We start from the raw sequence: 24439 nt of genomic DNA, 5'->3' as shown, positions 1-24439 counted from the left end.
AAGGCCATACGTAGCTGGCAAGCATTCGCCATGACCCCGGAGGCAGCGATGAAGCCGCACCTTCTCTTTACTAAGATGGGCCCTCAGGATAATCCGGAGGCATTCGTGGGCCTCTTTGAACAGTCAGCCACCACCTCTGGCTGGCCTCGAGCACAATGGACCCTCCACTTGCTGCCACTGCTTTCCGGGAAGGCCAAGCTTGTGTTGGAAAACCTACCAGCTGAGGACCGCCTGGACTACGCAAAGCTGAAGGCCACTGTCCTGCAATGGGTTGGCTGCACCCCCAAACTGCACTGCCAGCGGTTCCGCTCCCTCACACAGTGCGAAGTTGGCCGCCTGTTTGTGTTTGCCCAGCAGCTCCGTGATGCTTGACGAAAATGGTTGCTAGACAGGGAAGTGCGCGGCGTGGAGGATATTAGCGAACTGATGGTGCTTGAGCAGCTGATTGTTTGTCTGCCAAGGAAAACTGCAGAATGGGTCCAGTGCCATCACCCCACGTCGGTGGATGACGCCATCCAGCTGGCCGAAACCCACATGTCGGCCTACCCTGAAGCCGCCATTCAGTCCAAACCTCTGTCAAAACTAAATTTGCTCCAAGCTCAAGAGACACAAAGCCAGCTCTATAATAAGGGTGTCCAGCTATGGGAATTTGCACTGGGAGACAAAGTACATGTATTGCTCACCACTTCAAGCTCAAAATTACTTGCCAAATGGCAAGGACCCTTTGAGGTTACACAGCGAGTCAGGGACCTCGATTATGAGGTTAAACGAATGGATAGAGGCAGGGCATGTCAAATTTACCACCTCAACCTCCTTAAATTGTGGAGAGAGGCAGTCCCCGTGTCTATGGCGATGGTAGTTCCAGAGAGGGTGGCGCTCGGGCCGGAGGTGAAGTTCAAAGTTGATCCATTCACCCTGGTCCCTTTTGGATACCACCTCTCACTGTCCCAGCTCACGGAGCTGGCCAGGCTGCAAAAAGAATTTGTGGACATATACTCTCCACCTTCCATCAAACAACATATCGAGACCCCACCAAGAGTAGTTGTGCGTAGTTGGTCATACATGAGCACAAGAAAAAGGTGATTCAGGAGGAATTAGAGGCATTGCTTGAGATGGGGGTAATATAAGAATCGCACAGCGATTAGGCCAGCACGGTTGTTCTTTTAACTTGAAGTGATGGGTCAGTCAGGTTCTGTGTTGATTACCGGAAAGTCAACGCAGTGTGTACATTTGACACATACCCAATGTCCCGAATTGACGAACTGCTCAACTAAGGGATAACAGCCTTTTCCACACCGTTCGGATTACAACAATTCATCAATCTTCCGTTTGGTTTGTTCGGGCTCCCGCCACGTTCCAGCACCTCATGGATAAGATTCTCCGGCCACAAGCTGCATATGCCGCCACCTATTTAGATGACATCATTATATACAGTAATGATTGGCAGAAGCATATGCAGCATCTAAGAGCCGTTCTGAGGTCGCTGAGGCAGGCAGGGTTCGTGGTAAACCTGAAAAATTGGGGTACGATTTCAAGGCTTCCACTTGGGTCATGGGTAGGTACGACCCCAAATTGATTCAGTGCTTCAGTCCTCCACAGCATGAACGATACCAATGCGTGGATCACTCGTTGGTACCTGCCACTTCAGCCTTTCAAAATTCTAAGTTAAGGTGGTCCACAGGCTGGGGCTGCAGATAGCTGTGGCCGATTTCCTCTACAGGAATGGGCGGAGGGGGGTTAGCAGGCTGGTCGTTGCCCAGGCCTGAGTCGGGCGGTGGGGGTATGTGGCACGGGATGCGGTCATGTGTCTGTCATCGGGGAGACAGGAAGCGGAAAGGGCCATCACCTGGTGATTGTAAACACTAAACACTTGTGTCTCATTACAGTGATGAACGAGGCGGACTTGAAAAGGCTGCCAAAAATGCCAGAGAGACAGAGAGAAAGCCACATGCAGAGGCCATGTGTGTTTTTGTGTTGTGAGTCTTTTTGATTAAATTAAGTATTATTTTGTCTGTTCAGATGGTTCCTGCCTCCTCCTTTTCCATTTTGATTATTACAATTATTCCATACCTTGTTACAATATCATATAGGCCTATCCACTGTAATGTACAGTATATGCCATTATGATATATGCTACGCCCCTGAATGCAGCCCTAGTACTTATCAAATGAAAAAAGTATGACGGATATATTTAGATCATGACAAAGTGTTTCAAAAAAAATCTCTGGCACAACCTCTCAAATCACATCAATCAAATCCCTTTATTGTGACTCAAACATATCCACAAGTGCAACAGTGGGTGAAATTCTTGGGTGCAGTTCCGAGCAACATAGCAGTCATAATAGTGATGAGACATATACCAATTTACAATAAACATCAGATTTACACAACACAATATCTAATATAAACATAATTACACACTATACAAATAATAATACACAATGTACAGTATACAATACACACAATAGAATTCACAGTATACTATAAAAATAGTATATATAAAATATACAGTAGGTTGTATGTACTGTATTGACATTGAGGCTGTCGGTTGATAGTCAGATTCCAGTGTGTTTTTAAGAGAGAATATATTTTATGACAGTCCAGTGTAAGATTAATAAAGTGCAGTGCTGATATATATTGATTGTGTGAAATCAAGAGTTCAAAAGTCTGATTGCTTGGGGGAAGAATCTGTCGTTAAGTTGACTGGTGCAGGTCCTGATGCTGCGATACCGCCTGCCTGATGGTAGAAGTGAGAGCTGCCCATGGCTTGGGTGGCTGGAGTATCTGATGACCCTCCGAGCTTTTTTTACACACCGCCTGGTATATACTGTAGGGCCTGGAGGGAGGGAAGCTCACCTCCGATGATATGTCTGGCAGTTCACACCACACTTTGCAGAGCTTTGCGGTTTTGGGCAGTGCTATTGCCGTACTAAGCAGTGATGCAGCCAGTCAGGATGCTCACTACAGTGCTCGTGTCGAACCGTGTGAGGATGTGGTGGTTCACTCCAAACTTCCTCAGCCATCTCAGGAAGAAGAGGCGCTGGTGAGCCTTCTTCACAACGGCCTCAGTGTGGACGGACCATGTGAGTTCCTCAGTGATGTGGACACCGAGGAACTTGAAGCTGCTGACTCTCTCCACCGGTGCTCCATTGATAGTGATGGGGCTGTGATCTCTGTCTTTTCTCCTGAAGTCCACCACAAGCTCCTTGGTCTTGCTGACGTTGAGGGAGAGATTTTGCTCCTGACACCAGCGTGTCAGAGTGCACAACTCCTCTCTGTAGGCTGTTAAATCATTTTCAGTGATCAGAACTACCACTGTCATATCATCTGCAAACTTAATGATGGCATTGGAGCTATGTGTTGCCACACAGTCATGTGTGTACAGGGAATACAGGAGTAGGCTGAGAACACAGCCCTGCGGGGCTCCAGTGTTGAGGGTCAGTGATGAGATGTTGCTGCCCATTCTAACCACCTGGTGTCTGCTTGACAGGAAGTTCCCGATCCAACTGCTCAGCGAGCTGTTTATACCCAGAGCCCTGAGTTTCTCATCAAGCTTGGAGGGCACTATAGTGTTGAATGCTGATCTGTAGCCTACAAACAGCTTTCTTACATATGGGTTCCTTTTTTCCAGGTGGGAAAGAGATGTGTGTAGTGTAGATGCAATGGCATCATCAGTGGAATGGTTGTTGCAGTAAGCTAAATGCACTGGGTCCAGTGAGGTAGGCAGCACAGAGCAGATGTAATCTCTGACTAGTCTCGCAATGCATTTGCTGATGATGGGGGTCAGAGCAACAGGACTCCAGTCATTTAAGCAAGTGATTTTAGATTGCTTTGGTAGCATGATATTGCACATTGCTTTGGTAACCTCTGAACACATAACTTTATAACACATTACACATAAACATCCCTAATAATTTCATCGTGGCTCAAAACACCACTTAAACATACACATCCACAATTAAAAGATGAAGTGACCTTAAAAGCAAACCAAAATACTTCCTCTCTCTTTCTCTCACATCAATAATGTAACTAAATGTATCTCTGTGTTTAAGCTTTAAGAGGACCCTTCTGTCACTTTCCTATTTAATAATAAACACAAAAGGGGGGACAGAGAGAGAGAAAGAGTTAGGGGGACTGTGTGTGTGTGTGTGTGTGTGTGTGTGTGTGTGTGTGTGTGTGTGTGTGTGTGTGTGTGTGTGTGTGTGTGTGTGTGTGTAACTCAGGAATGAGAATGACATGTCAGTTGAGTGCATTTCTCTAGCACTTACTTGGTTTTCCCCACACAGCAGTTTTTTTGCTTCCATCAGTGTGCAAACAGTCCCATCTCTCCTGTTCCTCTCTGGATCACAATGTACCCACCGAGCGCAGAACGGTACATCATACGTGTCCATGCTCAGGGATCCAGTCTTTCTATAAAGCTATTTAGGAGTTCAGGTCATACAGTTTTAATTGCAGTGAGGAACTCAGAACAAATCATGTAGGGGATATCCTTGGTGTAACGGTTACCCTCTCTTGTCCCTCTGTTGCCCTTTGTTTTCCACCTTGTCACTTTTCACTTCTTAGTTTTCACTTTAGTCCCTTATTTAACTCCATAGTCCACCCTGTCTCGTTTCACTGTTGCCCTCTTGTTTTCCACCTTGTCACTTTTGCACTTCTTAGCTTTCACTTTAGTCCCTTATGTAATTCCATAGTCCTTGTTAGCGTTCGTGTTCACTGTTCATTGTTTACACCTGCCCTTGTTAATTTGCCTTTGGTTTCTGTTAATCACCTTGTTATCTTGTTTGAGTTCTGTTCTTTCATTGGCCACCTTTCCTATGTTTGTGTATTTATACCCCGTGTCATTGTTCAGTCTTTGTCGATCGTTGTTTGCCTGATGTTTGCGTCTCTCCCTTGTTCCCTGTTTGTCTCTACCGTGGTTACCTTATCTAGTTTATGTTTCTTTTCCCCATCGTGGGTTGTTCTTTTGTTAATTTAGTGTTTTTGTTATCAAATAAACGCAAACTGCGTTTGGATCCGCATCTCCTCGTCAGCCTCATTATTCAGACGTTACACTTGGATAAAGGCATTTTAAACATGAAAAAATCTGATTATTTATTTTTTGTTCAGAGGGGTCTAATAATTCTAATACTTCTAATACCAAACAGATTAGAGAGTAGTATACTGAAATCACAAGCAGATTTAAACTTGTTTATACACTACCGCTGTACAAAATATTTCAATCAAGAGAATGTGAGAATGTAGTCCCTATTTATCAGCAAGGCCTGTATAAGCCTAAAAATAAATCTGATTTTTAGAGCAGTATATAAAGGTTTTCAGTACAGTAAGTACAGAAGAAAGGAAGCAGCACACATGTTTTTATTTTTTGTTTCATTTGTAATATCTGATCAGTTTAGAAATGTAATATAGTTTTGTACAACTTGTCTAATAGCACCCGTAATGTATAACCAACATTTTTATTCCAGCAGTGCGGTACAAAAATAGATAAGGTGGTGACTTAAGTGGTACTTGGATAGTCTGATTTATAGGGATAGTTCACCCAACCAGGGATTGTTGTAATTTACTCACTCTTTAATGTCGTTCCAAGCCTGCATGACTTTCTTTTGTCTGTACAGCATAAAATTATGTTTTAAATGAATGAATGAATGAATATCCCAGTGCACATTTTCAATACAATGCCATTGATAGTGACTCACTTTAAAGCTTAAAAAATACCCAAATGTATCATAAAACTAGCCCATGCAATTTCATTGACTTTCCTGTCACAGAGTTGGCTCTGTTCCTTCCACAATTATAGATAGAGAGAGAATTTTCTACCCACTGAAGCACCTCGAGCTGTCCTCTTTGTCGTCTGTGTATGAATGTGTACATTTGGCAATTTAAGGTTTTTAGGTTAGGAGTTATAGGTTCTTTGGGCACTTAAGACCTGCTAATAATTGATTCTCTTCTGCAAGTCTGATGTCAGTAATACATAATACATTACAGTAATTTGTGTGGTTATTAATAGTGCCTTAGAATCTTTCAGGGGGCATAAATGTAGTTGACCTTGATGTCAAATGCCACACATTTTTATGTATCTTTATTTAGCTTGATCATGCTGGTTTGTCATTTAAAGAGGCAGATCTTACAGATAAACATATGTGCTATATTTTAGTTAACAAACCATAAGCTTACGATTTCATGGTACATTGTCCATGATTCCCCTATGCAAGCATGATTTCATTTCACTGATTTTAAAATAATTTTATTATAAGTCCATACGTACTGTATTTTACTTACATGTACAACGCCACATATAAGGAGTGTGAATTATTATAGTAAAAATTATCCTCTGATTAAATACTGTGTGTGTGTTATAAAAATGTATACGCATATACAAAAAGATCATCAGAAATGATTGTTTAGGGTCAAAGATGAATGGTGTACATTTCACCGTGTTCATATAGTATGTCTTGCTAAGTAAGTGCTTGTAAAACTGTACATTTGTGCTTGTGTGTGTGCATGTTTGCATGAAGTACAGTATAAAGATGAAACTTCCTATGGAGTGGTCTAAAGCACATAACTGGTAAACTGGTAATCAGAAGGTTGCTGGATCGATCCCCACAGCCACCACCATTGTGGTGGTATACATATATATATATATATATATATATATATATATATATATATATATATATATATATATATAAAATACAAAATATTTAGATAATTAAAATGCATTACATTCTTGTAGCAGAAGAGTTAATCATTGATAAGACAATACAAAAAGCGGCTTTAGAATACAATGTATTGTTTACTACCATATTATTGATCATAAATCAATTATTATTGGCTAACAGTTCACAGCAATCCATTACACAAGTGAATTTGTCAATCAGTTGGAGATTATGAGGGCTTGTTTAAGGACCCGTCAATGAACACCTGCGTCAGACATGCTTTTGTAGCATCTTGGGTGCGTTGCGTCATAAACATAAAATGTTTAGGTCACTGTGTCAAGTTAAATATAGTTTAATACTCAATCTTTAAAAACATCTTGAGATCACATAGTTCGCATTTGCGCACCTTCAAGTGTTTTGAACGCAAGAACGTAACACATGTTTGTGTTGTGTGTCTGCTGAATGTTGTTTTCTTCACTGTATAAACTGCACGTTGCTCATATAGCTGAAATTTCACTTACTGCCCCCTGGAGTAAACAGGTGGTACAACAAGCTTGCATTTCTCAGGAATCTTCCCTATTATTGTGGGCAGTGCGATTAATTGCGTTAATTATTTTAACACGTTATTTCTTGTCAAATTAATCGCACTGAATTAACGCGTTAAATCGACAGCCCTAATATGTATATATATATATATATATATATATATATATATATATATATATATATATATATATATATATATATATGTGGCAGCGGGCGTGGTCAAGCGCCCGTCCGGGAGAGAAGAGCGGTAAGGGCGCTCACACCTGAGCTAAATTATGTCTAACACCTGTCTCTAATTGCAGTAGAGCGAGGAGAGCGGATTAAAAGCCAGCAGCCACAGAGCAGAGGAGAGCCCCGACCTACAGCAACCCAGTGTTTCTGTGTCGATATGTGTGTGTGTGCACATTATAAAGTGTCAATAAAAAGGCTTACCTTGTGCCGGAGACCTGTTTCCCTGTCCTCTTTCAAGGAAGTTGTCACACTGGTGCCGAAACCCGGAACATTAATAATGGAACAAAGTCGCCCCATAGAGTCCTCCCAGCTGGCGGAAGTCCTCCAGTCCCTCGCGACACTCCATCAGAGCCACCAGCAATCCCTGCTTGAGCTCCGCAAGACCAGGATCGCCGGTTCTTCAAATCATGCGGGCTCAAGCAGAGGACCGACACGCCATCCGAGCCTACTCAGCCAGGAGGCCGCTCCAGCCGCAGCCGCGACCCCGACACCAGCGCCACGCTGTTCCCCACCCGCTGCAGAAGATGGGGCCGCAGATGACCCTGAGGCGCTCGTCGACCTCTTCGAGCGGACAGCAGAAATTTGGGGGTGGCCCCAAGACCAATGGGCGGCCCGCCTAGTCCCTCTTCTGTCCGGGAAGCACAACTCGCGGCCCAACAACTGCCGGCAACAAGCCTCCTGGCCTACCACGACCTGAGGAAAGCCATCCTGCAACGGGTTGGTCGGAGCCCGGAGGAAAGTCGCCAGCTCTTCCGGCCCTGAAGCTCGAAAAGTCCGACCGCCCGCTTATGCTCGGGCTCAGCGGCTCGCGGATGCCTGTCGGAGGTGGCTGCTCTCGCGGACCGCGGCGCCGAGGAACTAATCGACCAGGTGGTACTGGAGCAGTTTGTTCAGCGCCTGCCCCGAAGACGGCCGAGTGGGTCCAGTGCCACCGCCCGGCGCCGCTGGAGGAAGCCGCCCAACTCGCGGAGGACCACATGGCGGCGATTCCCAGGGCGGATGAGCCCTCTCTGTCTGTCTCCCCTTCCCCTGTGTCTTCCCCTGTTTTTTTTCCCTCCCTCTTCCCTCTCGCCTGCTCTCTCCCCAGGGTCCGTTCCTGCCCCCGCAGGCGCTGAGCGCTTAGCGCCCAGCTCCCCGCCTTGGGAACACCCGCCAAGCCCTTCCCCATCCTTCAGCCGCCTCCTCCTCAGGTGGGGGCACCCGCCAGCACGGGTGCGGCCGCAGCGCCTGGGCCGGTCTGCTGGAGGTGCGGAGACCCGACCACTTCCGGGATCAGTGTCCGCTGATGGAAATAGGGGCAGTGGTGCGGGTCTCCGATGTTCCGCAGGCTGCCCCGATCGGGTTGGAGCGCATCGGATTCGGTAAGAATCTAGGGGTACATACCAGCTTTGTTGGATACCGGCTGTAACCAGACCACCATCCACCAACGCTTGGTTCAACCCGGGCTTTGGGCTCAGCTAAACTGGTGAGGGTAAGGTGTGTGCACGGGATGTTCACAAATATCCCGTGGTGACTCTGGCGATCAAATTCAGGGAGAAAAACATAGTGTAGAGGCAGCGGTTAGTCCCGCCTCACCCATCCGCTAATTTTGGGTACGGATTGGCCGAATTTTAGAAAGTTATTGGAGGGAGTTTGTGCGGATGGGTCCTGCGTGGAAGTGAAGGGGTGTGTGATGTGCGATGCTTTGGCGGGGAGGCGGAGCCAGGGCCGCCCTCTGCTGCTCCGAGCAACGTGGGAAGGGGCGAGGTGGACGCTCCTCTCTCCGGAATTCTCGGAGGGGACTTCCCTTGGAGCAGTCGCGGATGAAACCCTCAAGCACGCCTTTGACCAAGTGAGAGTAATCGATGGTCAACATCTCCGACCGGGTGTCGCCGCTTCATACCCGTATTTTTCACTCATTAAAGATCGGTTATACAGGGTGACGAGGACGCCCAAACAAAGGAGGAAGTAACCCAATTATTGATTCCACGGAGCCGCCGGAAATGGTTTTCCAGGCGGCTCACTATAATCCCATGGCCGGTCACCTAGGGGAACGGAAAACACTTCTCCGCCTAATAGCCCGCTTCTATTGGCCGGGCATTGGCGGTGACGCCCGCAGGTGGTGTGCGGCGTGCCGTGAATGTCAGCTGGTAAACCCACCGCCACCCCAAAAGCGCCATTGCGCTCTCTACCATTAATCGAGGTCCCCTTCGAAGAATTGGAATGGACCTCGCCGGGCCATTAGAACGGTCAGCACGCCGGACATCGCTCGTGTTAGTCCTGGTGGATTACGCGACGCGATATCCGAAGCAGTGCCTCTGAGCAACATCTCCGCACGTAGTGTTGCAGGGGCACTCTTCAAGATAATCTCCGGGTGGGGATTCCGAAAGAAATCCTCACCGATCAAGGCACGACTTTTATGTCACGGGCACTTCGCGAACTTTACGGGCTCTTGGGCATCAAATCGATTCAGCACTAGCGCTTACCATCCTCAGACAGATGGCCTAGTGGAACGATTTAATAAAACGCTCAAGAACATGATTCGTAAATTGCATACACGATGACGCTTAGGAATTGGGATAAGTGGCTAGACCCCTGTTGTTTGCAGTACGAGAGGTCCCGCAAGCCTCCACCGGTTCTCCCCGCTTGAGCTGCTGTATCGGCGACGCTCCGCGGTGTCCTTGACGCCATCCGCTAAGCATGGGAGGAAGGACCTTCTAACAGTAAAAATGAAATTCAGTTCGTTCTTGATCTTAGAGCAAAACTCCACACACTGGGGCTAACTAACACAGGAAAATTTGCTCCAGGCTCAAGAACGCCAACGCCGGCTGTATGACAGGGGTGCTCGGCTACGGAATTTGCACCGGAGACAAAGTACTCGTGATACTCCCAACATCGAAGCTCTAAATTACTCGCCAGGTGGCAAGGACCCTTTGAGGTCACACGACGCAGTGGGGATCTCGATTATGAGGTTAAACGTAACGATAGAGGGGCGCTAGCCAAATTTATCACCTCAACCTCCTAAAATTATGGAGGGAGGAGGCGGCCTCTGTGACGCTGGCCACGGTAGTTCCGAGAGGGCGGAGCTCGGACCGGAGATAAACAAAAACTTCAATCTCAACACTCCGTTACTTGTGGGGACCAACTCTCACCGCGGCAGCTCACAGAGGTTTCTGAATTACAGAGGGAATTCGCGGATGTGTTCTCCCTCTACCGGGCCGCATAAACCTCATACAGCACCACATCGAGACCGAGCCGGGCGCTGTGGTGCGCTGTCGGCCCTATCGCTTACCCGAACATAGAAAGAAAATAGTACGGGAAGAATTAGATGCAATGCTGGATATGGGCGTAATAGAGGAATCCCACAGTGATTGGTCCAGCCCGGTTGTTCTTGTTCCCAAGAGTGATGGGTCTATTCGATTCTGTGTGGATTACAGAAAAGTCAACGCGGTGTCTAAATTTGACGCGCACCCAATGCCCCGGGTTGATGAACTGCTCGATCGGTTAGGTACTGCTCGATTTTATTCGACCTTGGATTTAACAAAGGGTTATTGGCAGATCCCCTTGACACCAATGTCCCGTGAGAAAACAGCCTTCACCACGCCGTTTGGATTACACCAATTCGTGACGCTTCCTTTCGGTTTGTTTGGGGCACCAGCCACGCTTCAGCGACTCATGGATCGGGTCCTCAGACCGCACACCGCGACGCCGCTGCCTATTTAGATGACATTATCATTTATAGCAATGATTGGCAGCGGCACATGCAACATCTGAGGGCCGTCCTGAGATCGCTAGCGGCGGGCGGGCTCACAGCAAACCCCAAGAAGTGCGCGGTTGGGCGGTGGAGGTACGGTATCTGGGGTTCCACTTGGGTCATGGCCAGGTGCGTCCCCAAATTGATAAGACCGCGGCGATTAGCGACTTGCCCTAGACCTAAGACCAAAAAGGGGGTGAGGCAGTTCCTGGGGCTGGCTGGCTATTACAGAAGATTTGTGCCTAATTATTCGGACGCCACCAGCCCGCTGACTGACCTCACTAAAAAGGGGGCTCCAGATCCGGTCCAATGGTCGGAGCAGTGCCAACAGGCGCTTACGCAGATTAAAGCTGCACTTTGTGGGGGCCGCTTTGCATGCACCTGACTTCTCTCTCCTTTTCTATTACAGACGGACGCTTCAGACAGAGGGCTGGGGGCCGTACTCAGCAGCTGGTGGAGGGGAGGAGCCCGATGCTGTACATTAGCCGGAAGCTCTCCTTAAGGGAGACTAAGTACAGCACCGTAGAGAAGGAGTGTCTGGCCATCAAGTGGGCGGTCCTCACCCTCCGGTACTACCTGCTGGGGCGGGCCTTCACCCTCTGCTCGGACCATGCCCCACTGCAGTGGCTCCACCGCATGAAAGATACTAACGCCCGGATCACCCGTTGGTATCTAGCCCTCCAGCCTTTTAAGTTCAAGGTGGTCCACAGACCGGGTGCAGATGGCTGCCGCCGACTTCCTCTCCAGAAATGGGGGAGTGGTAGGCAGGCCGGATGACGCCCCGGCCTGAGTCGGGCGGTGGGGGTATGTGGCAGCGGGGGCGTGGTCAAGCGCCCGTCCGGGAGAGAAGAGCGGTAAGGGCGCTCACACCTGAGCTAAATTATGTCTAACACCTGTCTCTAATTGCAGTAGAGCGAGGAGAGCGGATTAAAAGCCAGCAGCCACAGAGCAGAGGGGAGCCCCGACCTACAGCAACCCAGTGTTTCTGTGTCGATATGTGTGTGTGTGCACATTATAAAGTGTCAATAAAAAGGCTTACCTTGTGCCGGAGACCTGTTTCCCTGTCCTCTTTCAAGGAAGTTGTCACATATATATATATATAGTGCCTAAATTAGCCAAATGCAAATAGAAGCGTTTCCACTCTTAGACTCTTGGATGCCACTGTATGTTTTGCATTATAGCCACATTGTCTCTGTCCTGTTTGAACAATTAAATACATTTTATATTATGGTATAATCCTTTAAAATCAGAACATTGACAAAAACAGTTGCCAAAGTGTCCTCTCTCCATGTTTGCTTAAGTAAAAACACTAAAGCTCTCATAAATCCCAACCCTGAAGACGTCACAGTCTTAAGGAAGAAAAAGGAGATGTATACAAACCAAATAGTGAGAGACAGACGCAAGGGAAAATGATGGATTGGTGGAGAGATTTGTAGGGTCCCCATCTGTGAGCATAATCTAAAAAAATCTGTTTACACACAAGAGAAATAGAGGGGAGGGGTGGATTTAGCATAAGCCACAGAATAATATCAGTTTCCTGGTTTTAAGGGCAAAAAGAGGAGGGAGGGGGAGATAGAATTAAAAACACTCTCATCTAACTCTCTCTCTCTCTCTCTCTCTCTCTCTCTGTGTGTGTGTGTGTGTGTGTGTGTGTGTGCGTGTGTGTGTGTGTGTGTGTGTGTGTGTGTGAGTGAGTGAGTGATTTCTGCCTTCTGTGAGCATGTGCTACGTATATGATTGTGCTTATTTTCTGTTTGTTCAGTTCAGTTTCTTCAATTTAGGGGATTTTAAGGTCCTTAGATGAGGGCTCGGCCCATTTCATGCTGCCCCAGAGGAGCCAGAGCTCAGGTCCTCATCTGGAAAAATATGTGGCATTAATTAAACATGAAACATTTCAGAAATAATTCATTTGTAAACAGTATGATGGACTACATACATGAAATGACTCACTTTTGTTATTTCTCTTTTCTCTCGTTCTGTGATAAACAGTTTGCTAGATGAATGTCATAGAAAGCATGATGTGATGAGAAAGGACAGTTTGGCAACATGATTTTGGTCATTTCAAGCTTTAATGTACACTGTATTTTGACATATGTTTGCCTATGGCACATTTGTCATATATGGGCAAGTGACAGACACATTGCCATGTTGTGTGCTTGTTGTTTAGCAAGTGTTCAAATATTTATGTAAAGAGTGCCTCTCCTGTATAATGTGTGCTCTTATTTTGACATTCAGTGGGGTCCAAAAGTCAGAGTCCATATTGAAAATCTCAGATTCAAGATCAAATTTAAACCTGGAAATAAATAGAAAGCATACCGAATACTATGATTTTTCTTTCAAATAAAAATGTTCTACTAACCTTTTCATTCAAATTGTTACACTGTTAAAAGTGGTTTTGCCTAATTGCTACCTTAAGATCCATTTCGAGGAGTCACATGATGCCATGCAAGTTTTGGAAGTGTGAACGACGAGCTCTGTGCTCTTTGCTAGTTTTGATACTTTTTGTGTCATAAACCGGTGAGATTCGATACATCCTGATCCATAACTGTTCTTGGAAGACAATATGTCAAAGAATTAAAAATTTGTATAGAAACACCAGACTTGAGCAATCTCCTGGCAAGGTGGTCGCGAGACTCTTATAGGCGTACATGGACATTTGTGTTTAGAGGGATGGATGCTGGTTGGTGTTTTCTTGCTCGGGGTTAATGCACACATTTTTCTTTTTTTCTGGAAGTCTGGGGTTTGATTGTTGCACTAATGTGGAATGTGGTCTTTATAATTTTATGATACACAATCAATTTTTTCTAATATGTCAAAATGTTCAATGTTAGTATGAGTGGATTGTCTCTCTTCATGTGGAATGTGAATGGGTTTGGGCACACCATAAATAAAGGAAACTTATTTCTCTTCTTAAACGTAAGAAATATGATATAGTGTTTCTTCAAAAAACTAATTTTTCCCCACAGGAAGCTGAAAAGTTTGGGAGGATATGGGGTGGACATGTTTTCTTTAGTGCTGGCTCAAGTAAGAGCAGGGGAGTCATTACACTGATAAGTAAGCATCTACAATTAAAATGTCTCAAACTGATTACACATAAATTAGGAAGAGTCATTATTGTTTTAGCAGAAATTCAGGGGCAACGTTTGATTTTGGCTAATATTTACACACCTAACACTAATGATCTGGGCTTTTTTATAGATCTTGAAGGATGTTGCAAGCCACTGCTACCCATCATTATATAATATTGGGAGGATTCTTTAATCAATTGATGGTCCCAGTCCTAGTGAAGTAAAAGGGTGTAAGCCCCCTAGAGCAACATTGACGCTTCACAGGATATGTAAAAATCTTAGTCTTGCAGATATTTGGAGATTTTCTTTTAACTCCGATAGGGGCTATACATTTTTTCATCAGTCCATAAGATTTATTTTAGAATAGATCTTTTTGTTATATCTAAGTTTCATTTAATCTGTTTTTGATTTCTTAAATGGAAACGTCTTAGACTAAAATCATGCCCTGGTAAGTTTAGAGGTGTTGCCACATACAGAGAAAAATAAATCATATAGTTGGCGCTTTAATGTATCCATTTGGCAAAATCCTGAATTCCAACAATGTTAAAGGCTGAAATCAGTGTTTATATGGAGACCAACTGGTCCTCAGTATCCTCTGTGAGTGTGGCTTGGGAGGCACTTAAGGCGGTTCTTAGGGGTCGGATCATACAGTATGCCTCATTCATCAAAAAATTCAAAGCAGGAGAACTCGTGGAGTTGGAAGGGAATATTAAAAGTGCCGAGGCAAAGCTGAAGCGTCGAATGTTGTCTGATGGCCTCCGAGAATTGACCCGATTTTTAATACATATATAATACTATTTTGACGTGGAAGGTGGAGTTTAGGCTATTCAGGGCAAGACAGTCATACTTTGAGTCAGGGGACAAAGCAGGGAAGCTTTTGGCTAGATAAATAAAGCAAAGAGAGTATTTTCACCAGTCCCTCAGTGAAATCTGCTGGTGGTGAATAATTTACCTTGGCCATTGATATCAATAATGCTTTTAAAGAATTCTATCTTGATCTCTATAGCTCCATGTCTTTATCTACGGATGAAGTTATTAAAAACTTTGTGGAACCTTTAGAACTCCTTAAACTGATGACTGAGCAAAAATTCTCTTGATTCTGAGATAACCTTGGAGGAGCTTGGCGAGCTAATCAAGGCCTTGCATACAGTCAAGGCTCCGGGGTCAGGTGAATTTTTTAGATCTTATGCTACAGAACCGGCTCTACTTTTGTTAGAAGTTTATAAAGAATCCTTAAAGAATGGAAAGCTTCCGCCAACCATGAGACAAGCCCAGATCAGTCTGAATCTTAAAAGGGACAAAGATCCAAGTGAGTGTAAGAGTTACTGTCCAGTTTCCCTTATCCTGCTAGATGTAAATATATTGTCAAAAATTTTGGCTAACCGACTGTGGCAGGGCAGAGGGCGGGGCCGGGTCGTGATTATACACCGGGTCAGTTCTACCCTCAAGCAGATCTTTCAACGCCTTGGCCTGGTGGACCTGCAGAATGGCCACGGCGTGCAGGGCGGAGGCGGCCTGACCCACGGCCTTGTAAGCCTTTATCATCAATGAGGACGAGAACTTACAGGCCTTGGAAGGGAGCCTTGGTCAGTCCCTCCAGGTGGCTGTGCTCTGCGGGCATAAATGCACCGCTACGACGCGCTCTACCTGGGGAAGCTTGACATATCCCTTAGCTGTTCCGCTGTCGAGGTTATGATCGATGAGCCCACGAAGTGTGTACGGGCAGAAAAGGTTGCCTTAAACAACTTTGTTAACTCATCATGCACTTCCGGGAAGAAAGGCATTGGGGCGGGCCATGAGTTGCACTTCAAGCCCAGAAACCTATCATCCAGCTGTGAATACACTGGGCAAGGTTCCACTGTAGCCTGATGTTCGCAGCCACCCAGGCAAGCACGTCTGCCCTCTCAGCGTCCGCCTTATCCTGAGACCACCTTCCAATTCTGCGACCGATAACTCATCCTCAGGAGTCCGGAACGAGACATTAAATCTGTCCTGATGCAGACTGCCTGCATCGCTCGATAGCTCCTCCGGGTAGAACGTGCGTGCTGGGGGAAGGGGGGTCCACGGGACTTGAGCCAGCAGAAGAAAAAATCTGAATGAATGATGTACGCCATCTACTTTTATACCCGTATATCTGGGGCGGAGAGTGGCATGCAAATTCCACTCACCAATTCTCCTTGGCCTTTTCTATTTTTAGCAAAGGTGATTGGGGGCTCTCAAGTTCAAACCCTAGTGTTTCTACATCGACTCCACGTCGAGTGAATGACAGACAGGGAAAAACTGTGTGATTAATTATTTACAACATTTACAACATTTGTATTGATTCACAGGCCTAATAATATGTACCGTAATTTCCGGACTATAAGCTGCAACTTTTTTCCCACGCTTTGAACCTCGCGGTTTAAACAACGACGCGGCTAATATATGGATTTTTCCCGCTTTCAAATTTTATTTAAAAAAAAAAAAAAAAACATTCTGTGACATGCTCAGTTTTTTGGCGGCATGAAGCTTTCATTAGACCAATGAAATTGCCGAACGGGTTAAGGTCAAACAACTTTTTTGTTTACTGTTTAGATTAAATCGAGCGCGCTCAAACTTCCCATCATTCTGATTACGGTAGTCATTTTGTCACCCTCAAGACACGGAGAAATGCATATGATGCAGCTTTCAAGTTGAAGGCGATTGATCTGGCTGTTGGAAAAGGAAATAGAGCTGCTGCACGGGAGACGTTGGAAACAGCAGCGTGATGAATTGACTCAGTGCAAAAAGACAACTAAAGCTGAGGCTATTCAACTCCGACACCGAAGGAGATGACTTCAGTGGTTTCATGTGCACAAGAGGAGGAAGACAGTGACCAATGACTTTCTTGCTAGGCTACTGTTTACTGCTAATTTTTTATTTGTTACAAGCCGTGTGTAGCAGCGGGGGCGTGGTCAAGCGCCCGTCCGGGAGAGAAAAGCGGTAAGGACGCTTACACCTGAGCTAATGTCTAACACCTGTGTCTAATTTTAGAAAGCGTGGGGAGAGCGGCATAAAAAGGCAGCAGAGAGACTGTGAGTGAGTGAGTGAGTGAGTGAGTGAGTGAGTGAGTGAGTGAGTGAGTGAGTGAGTGAGTGAGTGACAGACAGACAGACACACGTCAGTCTAGTGTTGGCGCATAGAAGTCCAAGAATTGAGAAACTTTATAAAATTTATTGTAAACATTGCTGTGGCCATTAAAAGCCTTACCTGGAACGTCAAGTGCCCTGCTTCACGTGTCCTTCTTGGGAAAACTGTCACACTGGCACCAGTGTGACAGTTTTCAGCACTTGATGTAAGCACCCTTACCGCGTTTCTCTCCCGGACGGGAGCTTGACCACGCCCCCGCTGCCACACCGTGTTTCGTTAAAGCCTATTTATTTTTGTTACAAGCCGTGTTTCGTTTAAGCCTATTTATTTTTGTTACAAGCCGTGTTTCGTTAAAGCCTATTTATTTTTGTTACAAGCCATGTTTCGTTAAAGAGCAACATGCAGGTTGGACACCCCTATATAGCATAGTGTATGTTGATGATAAAACAACTAGATTTTCTGAACTGGAGTAATATATATTTAGCCATTAACGATATTTTGAGATAAATTGTGATAAAATAACTTCCGCGTCTATAAAGCACTAACCGGAAGTGACGATGGGCGAGGTAGTCTGGTCAAGTTCAAGCTCAGGTTACAATGGATGCGAATGAAGAAACAGAGTTCTCCGGTGTGGACGAACATGCCTATGATGGCCCACAGGCCTATAATTATGAGCAAATTAAGAGTTAAAATAATTAAAAGTAAGACTTACTCTGCTAAGTCCTCGTTTTCGTTGCACAGAATGTCTGCTAACGTTAGCACTTTGTCCTCCAGTCCAGCCCGCGCCAAAATCCGGTGTACACTATGACGGTGGACTTGATTCCATCGAGTGCACCGAGGGAACAGCATCAGTAATCAGCCTCACGTGGTCCTTACTCCGAAATCCCATCCGAGACTCCAACAAATCTCCAGGTCGATAATTCTCCGGAGTGAAATGTGCGCCACAAACGACCGAGTGTGTGGTAACAGACGCGGCAGTGAAGTCTGCTCTCTTCACCTGCACAAAACGCACTCAAGACCGAAAAGCCTTGTTTTTCTAGAAGGAAAATGATGGACACGATGTCCTGACAGGCTGGAATTCGTGCAACCAGCACAAACACAATAATTTACCATTATGGCTTCTCTAAAACTTTCTGTACTGCTCTAACTACATCAACACCCACAATGAGAGCTGACCGCGAGCTCTTTTGTTTGCCTCGCCCTACGTCATATGACGCGTTGATAGCGGGAAAGGCGTATTCCAGAGCCTAGCACATTTTCATCAAAATCTCTACATCAAATGAGATTTAATTAGTAATTTCTACATATGTGTTTTTAAAAGACCTCTGCAGACAATATAAAGTATTAATTCAGTTATAAATTCAACCTGCATGTTGCTCTTTAAAGCCTGTGTAAAGTTCATTTGTTTCAATGTACCGGCAGGCACCTGCGGCTTATAGACAGGTGCGGCTTATTTATGTTCAAAATAATATATTTTTTTAAATTCAGTGGGTGCAGCTTATATTCAGGTGTGCTCAATAGTCCGGAAATTACGGTAATGATTCAAACATCTATTAAATAAGATGCAAAATAGAAGCATTTTCAATAGTGGTCTAAGACTTTTGCAATACATTAATTAAGAGCTAATACATTAATATTCATTCTAAAAAACATAGTTATGAAAATATACCTAATTATCTCTCTTGAACTATTTAACTCTCACTGACTATATTTGCCATCTTTCTGTCTCTCCCTTTCTATCCCTCTCTATCCTTTCCTGCATCCCTCAGTTATGTTGCTGGACACTAGGGAGTCCACCGCTGAACTAGGCTGGACAACGTATCCTGAAACAGGGGTAAGATGCCTTAGATTAGACACAGCACACATTCACTGCAATTTAACCCTCATGTTTTATTCAGATTGACATTTCATTTTTTCTGTTTGGGGTCCCAGAGACCCCAATGATGTAAAAAGTATTTTAAAATGAACCCTTTAAAGGTGAATATATATTCACCTTTAAATTCTTTAAAGGGTCAGTTCACGCAAGAAAATGTAATTTGTGTATATGTACAGTACTTCCCTCGTGCCATCCAGATGTGTATGACTTTCTTTCTTCTGCTGAACACATATTAAGATTTTAAGAAGAATATCTTTGCCCTGTTGGTCCTCACAATGCAAGTGAATATGTACCAACATTTTTAAACTCCAAAAATCACATAAAGGCAGCATAAACATAATCCATAAGACTCAAGTGGGAAAATCAAAATTTTCAGAAGCGATGCGATAAGTGTAGGTGAGAAACAGATTGATATTTAAGTCTTTACAACAAATTCTCCCTGCCTGAATGCAAAAGAAGAATGTGAAAATGACAGTATAGACTTATAGTACAAAAGGACTTAAATATTGATCAGTTTCTCAACCACACGTATCATATCGCTTCAGAAGATATTAATTTAACCATTGTAGTCAATTGATAAATCTTATGCTGCTTTTATGTGATTTTTGGAGCTTCAAAAATATTGGTACCCATTCACTTGTATTGTGAGGACCAAACTCAAGGTTTTAGGTGCCGCAAGGGGTGGTAACCCTTGAACACCGTGGTGGACACTGGTGATCAGGGAAGCCGTATGACTGAAGAAAGAGGCCTTCCGGGATTTGTTGTCCCGGAGGTCTCCGGAGGCAGTTGCAAGGTACCGACAGGCCCGAAGGGCTGCGGCCTCGGCCGTGAGGGAGGCAAAGCAGTGGGTGTGGGAAAAGTTCGGAGAAGCCATGGAGAAGGACTTTCGGTCTGCACCAAAGTGCTTCTGGAAAACCGTCCGCCACCTTAGGAGGGGGAAACGGGGAACCATCCAAGCTGTATACAGCAAAGAAGGGATGCTGTTGACCTCAACTGAGGAGGTTATTGGGCGGTGGAAGGAACACTTTGAAGAACTCCTAAATCCCAACATGCCCTCTATGCTAGAGGCAGAGCCGGAGGCTGATGGGGGATCAGATTCTATTTCCCTGGGGGAGGTCACTGAGGTAGTCAAACAACTTCGCAGTGGTAAAGCGCCAGAAATTGATGAGATCCGACCAGAAATGCTGAAAGCTTTGGATGTGGAGGGGGTGTCATGGATGACACGCCTCTTCAACATTGCGTGGAAATCTGGGACAGTGCCTAAGGAGTGGCAGAACGGGGTGGTGGTTCCCCTCTTAAAAAGGGGGATCAGAGAGTGTGTGCCAACTACAGGGGTATCACACTTCTCAGCCTCCCTGGTAAAGTTTACTCCAAGGTGCTGGAGAGGAGGGTTCGGCCAATTGTCGAACCTCAGATTGAAGAGGAACAATGCGGTTTTCGTCCTGGCAGTGGAATGACGAACCAGATCTTTACTCTCGCAAGGATCCTGTAGGGGGCCTGGGAGTATGCCCATCCGGTCTACATGTTTTTTGTGGATCTGGAGAAGGAGTATGACTGGGTCCCCCGGGAGAGACTGTGGGAGGTGCTGCGGGAGTACGGGGTGGGGGGGTCCCTTCTTAGGGCGATCCAATCCCTGTACGTCCAAAGCAAGAGCTGTGTCCGGGTCCTCAGCACAAAGTCGAGTTCATTCCATGTGAGGGTTGGTCTCCCCCAAGGCTGCGCTTTGTAACCAATCCTGTTTGTGATATTCAATGGACAGGATATCGAGGTGTAGTCAGGGTGGGGAAGGTGTGCGGTTCGGTGGGCTGGGGATCTCATTGCTGCTTTTTGCAGATGATGTTGTCTTCATGTCATCATCGGTCCGTGACCTTCAGCTCTCACTGGATCGCTTGGCAGTCAAGTGTGAAGCAGCTGGGATGAGGATTAGCACCTCTAAATCTGAGGCCATGGTTCTCAGCAGGAAACCGATGGAGTGCGTACTCCAGGTAGGGAAGGAGGTATTGCCCCAAGTGAAGGAGTTCAAGTACCTCGGGGTCTTGTTCACGAGTGAGGGGACAATGGAGCGGGAGGTTAGCTGGAGAATCGGGGCAGCGGGGGCGGTATTGCACTCGCTCTATCGCACCTTTGTCACGAAAAGAGAGCTGAGCCGAAAGGCAAAGCTCTCGATCTACCGGTCAATTTTTGTTCCTACCGTCACCTATGGTCATGAAGGCTGGGTCATGAATGAAAGAACTAGGTCACGAGTACAAGCGGCCGAAATGGGCTTCCTCAGAAGGGTGGCGGGCTTCTCCCTTAGAGATAGGGTGAGGAGCTCAGTCATCCGTGAGGAGCTCGGAGTAGAGCCGCTGCTCCTTTGCGTCGAAAGGAGTCAGTTGAGGTGGTTTGGGCATCTGGTAAGGATGCCCCCTGGCCGCCTCCCTAGGGAGGTGTTTCAGGCACGTCCGGCTGGGAGGAGGCCTCGGGGAAGACCCAGGATTAGGTGGAGAGATTACATCTCCACACTGGCCTGGGAACGCCTCGGGGTCCCCCAGTCAGAGCTGGTTAATGTGGCTCGGGATAGGGAAGTTTGGGGCCCCCTGCTGGAGCAGCTGCCCCCGTGACCTGACTTCGGATAAGCGGTTGAAGATGGATGGATGGGTGAACTACCACTTTAAATACATTGCTCTGCCCTGATCAAACCCCACTAGATAGATATAATTCAAGTTTGAAAGTGATGTAGAAATGTGTCTGGCCTCCATTCTAGTAACATTGTTTAATTTTGACCCCCACAAAAAACATTGTAGAAAAACTCAATAAAAGAAATAAAAATTATATAAAAATGTATCGCATTTATTCGTGTTTTCAATCACAAATGACATATGTAATTTGACATTTTTCATTGAGGATGTTTGAAGCATGTTATTAAGTTGAAATATTGGTTATAGTTCAGTTTATGAAAAGTCATGAAGTATCAACTTAATACCTCAATGTTAAGTTTAATTTAAATGTAATTATTTTAAATGTACACAAAATATATTAAAATACATGATTATAGGGGTCTCACAGAACCCAAACAGAACGCAAGGGCTAAATGCATCTGATGGAGAGAATAATCACACTTCAACACTTTATTGTCATAGATTGTCCATAATGACCTCTTCCATGTGTGTTTGTTGTCAACGGGTTAGAGATTGTGTATTTCCCGTTTTAATCCCACCTCTTAGAAAGGACAAGAAATGGAGCATATTTAACTTTCCCATCTCTCAATTCCTTCATCCTTTGATGTGTGTACTTGATGTCATCTGATGCGTGACAACTGATGTCTCTGTGGTGGTGAGCAGCTCTGTGTCTCTGACCTACTGAGTAGTACTAAACTCAGTCCTCACGTCCCTTCATCTTCCCTGCACCGTCATCTCTCTCTCTCTCTCTCTCTCTCTCTCTCTCTCTCTCTCTCTCTCGCTCTCCCTCTTTCTGTCAGTTGGCCTGTCTACATATCATTGTTAATCTATCCATCTGTGCTTTACTGAATTCCTCCCCCTCCCCTTCACTCAACTTCTGTTTCTCTCAAGCTGTTCACCCCATCTTGTTTTCTTTCTATTCAAGTCCATTTCTTTCCTCGTTCCCTGAACAAAATCAAAATGTGCAGTTGTTACTTGAAGGAGCTTTTTCTACCTGATCTGACCATTAGAGATATGTTTTGTTGGTGTAACCTAATGTACTCAGGTTGATTCAGTCATATTACATTTGTTCAGTTCTTACCATATTTGTAGGTTACCTGTCAAAATATTCTAACAGTGTATGCTCACCCAATCTCTCATCATATTCTAGAAGTCTTTTCCTGTTTAGTTTTTGAGCCTGTATTTCTCTCTCTCCTCTTTAGTCACTCTTTCAGTTCTTTTCAATACAATGACAATTCTTTTCATTGTATTTATTTTCTTCATCCTCTCATCTCCCTTTTTTAGTGTGACAGTTGTTTGCCACTTTTCTGTGAGTCAGTGTGTGTGTGTGTGTGTGTGGTTTACGAGGACTTTTTTAGGTTACAAACTGGTAATTACAAGGTTATTATGCTATAAATGTGATTTATGAGGACATTTCTAGTGTCCCCATAATTCAAATCGCTTAAAAATCATACTAAACAATGTTTTATTGAAAATGTAAAAATGCAGAATGTTTTCTGTGAGGGTTAGGTTTAGGGGTTGTGTTAGGTTTAGGGGAAAGAATCTATAGTTTGTACAGTATAAAAATAATTATGTCTATGGAGAGAGGCCTCATAAGGATAGCCGCTGTGTGTGTGTGTGTGTGTGTGTGTGTGTGTGTCTCTGGAGAGATGTTTTTCTGGGATTTTCTTTTTAAATCACCTGAAAAAGCAGACAATGGCTTTTCTCTGATCCAGTCTGTGTTACTCCATCCAAAAAAGGTATAATACACTTTTTTGGGATTACATCTGTAGACGAGTCCCATATAAAGACCACAGTTCTGCTAACTAGGTCTGTTATTTAATTCTCAATATCACTCTTAATATTCATTTTTTCACCCTCTTCAGTTCAGAGTAGACTCTGTTAAAGGGATAGTTCACCCAAAATTACAATTCTGTCATCATTTACTCGCCAAACATGTATGACTTTAACACTGCTTATTTCCATACAATGAAAGTGAATGTCAAGTCAAGTGGAATGTCAAGTCAAGTGGTTTTTTTCAAGTGGTTTTTCACCACCTTAAGAATGGTGACCTGGAACTGTCAAGTTCCAAAAATGACAAATGCACCATTAAACATTTTACATTTACATTTATGCATTTGGCAGACGCTTTTATCCAAAGCGAATTACAGTGCACTTATTACAGGGACAATCCCCCCAGAGCAACCTGGAGTTAAGTGTCTTGCTCAAGGACACAATGGTGGTGGTGGTGGCTGTGGGGATCGAACCAGCAACTTTCTGATTACCAGTTTACCAGTTATGTGCATTAGACCACTACACCACCACCACTCTTAATGGTTCATTAAAGCTTGTGTGAGGAGCCGGCCCGAAATTTAAGTCGTTTTTCACTGATAATCTTCGCCGTAGCTCTTAAATCTCATTCACACTAGCATATATTCAAATATTCATCAAGATGTCTCAAACCAGGTTTGATGTCAATGATGCCAAATGCCATTTTTTCTAATGTGTCTCGTAACCAATCGTGAATATGGGCATATTTAAATTGCACAAATGAGATTTGAGAGCTATGGTTGGGGGGGAATATTCAA

The 24439-nt window shown here is 44.9% G+C and overlaps 1 protein-coding gene across 1 annotated transcript in view; it reads left to right on the top strand.

Annotated features, from left to right (window-relative positions):
* Positions 1-24439, top strand: part of ephb6 (eph receptor B6) — an 84153-nt gene that overhangs the window by 14112 nt on the left and 45602 nt on the right. Inside the window, exon 2 of the mRNA XM_052143344.1 lies at positions 19109-19173. Within this exon, the coding sequence (XP_051999304.1) occupies positions 19109-19173 (65 nt within the window). The remainder of the gene's footprint in view (positions 1-19108; positions 19174-24439) is intronic.

The sequence above is a fragment of the Xyrauchen texanus genome, chromosome 15 (genome assembly GCF_025860055.1).
Source record: "Xyrauchen texanus isolate HMW12.3.18 chromosome 15, RBS_HiC_50CHRs, whole genome shotgun sequence".
Classification (NCBI taxonomy): domain Eukaryota; kingdom Metazoa; phylum Chordata; class Actinopteri; order Cypriniformes; family Catostomidae; genus Xyrauchen; species Xyrauchen texanus.
Note: the sequence above shows the minus strand (reverse complement) of the source record. Positions and strands in the feature narration are given on the sequence as shown.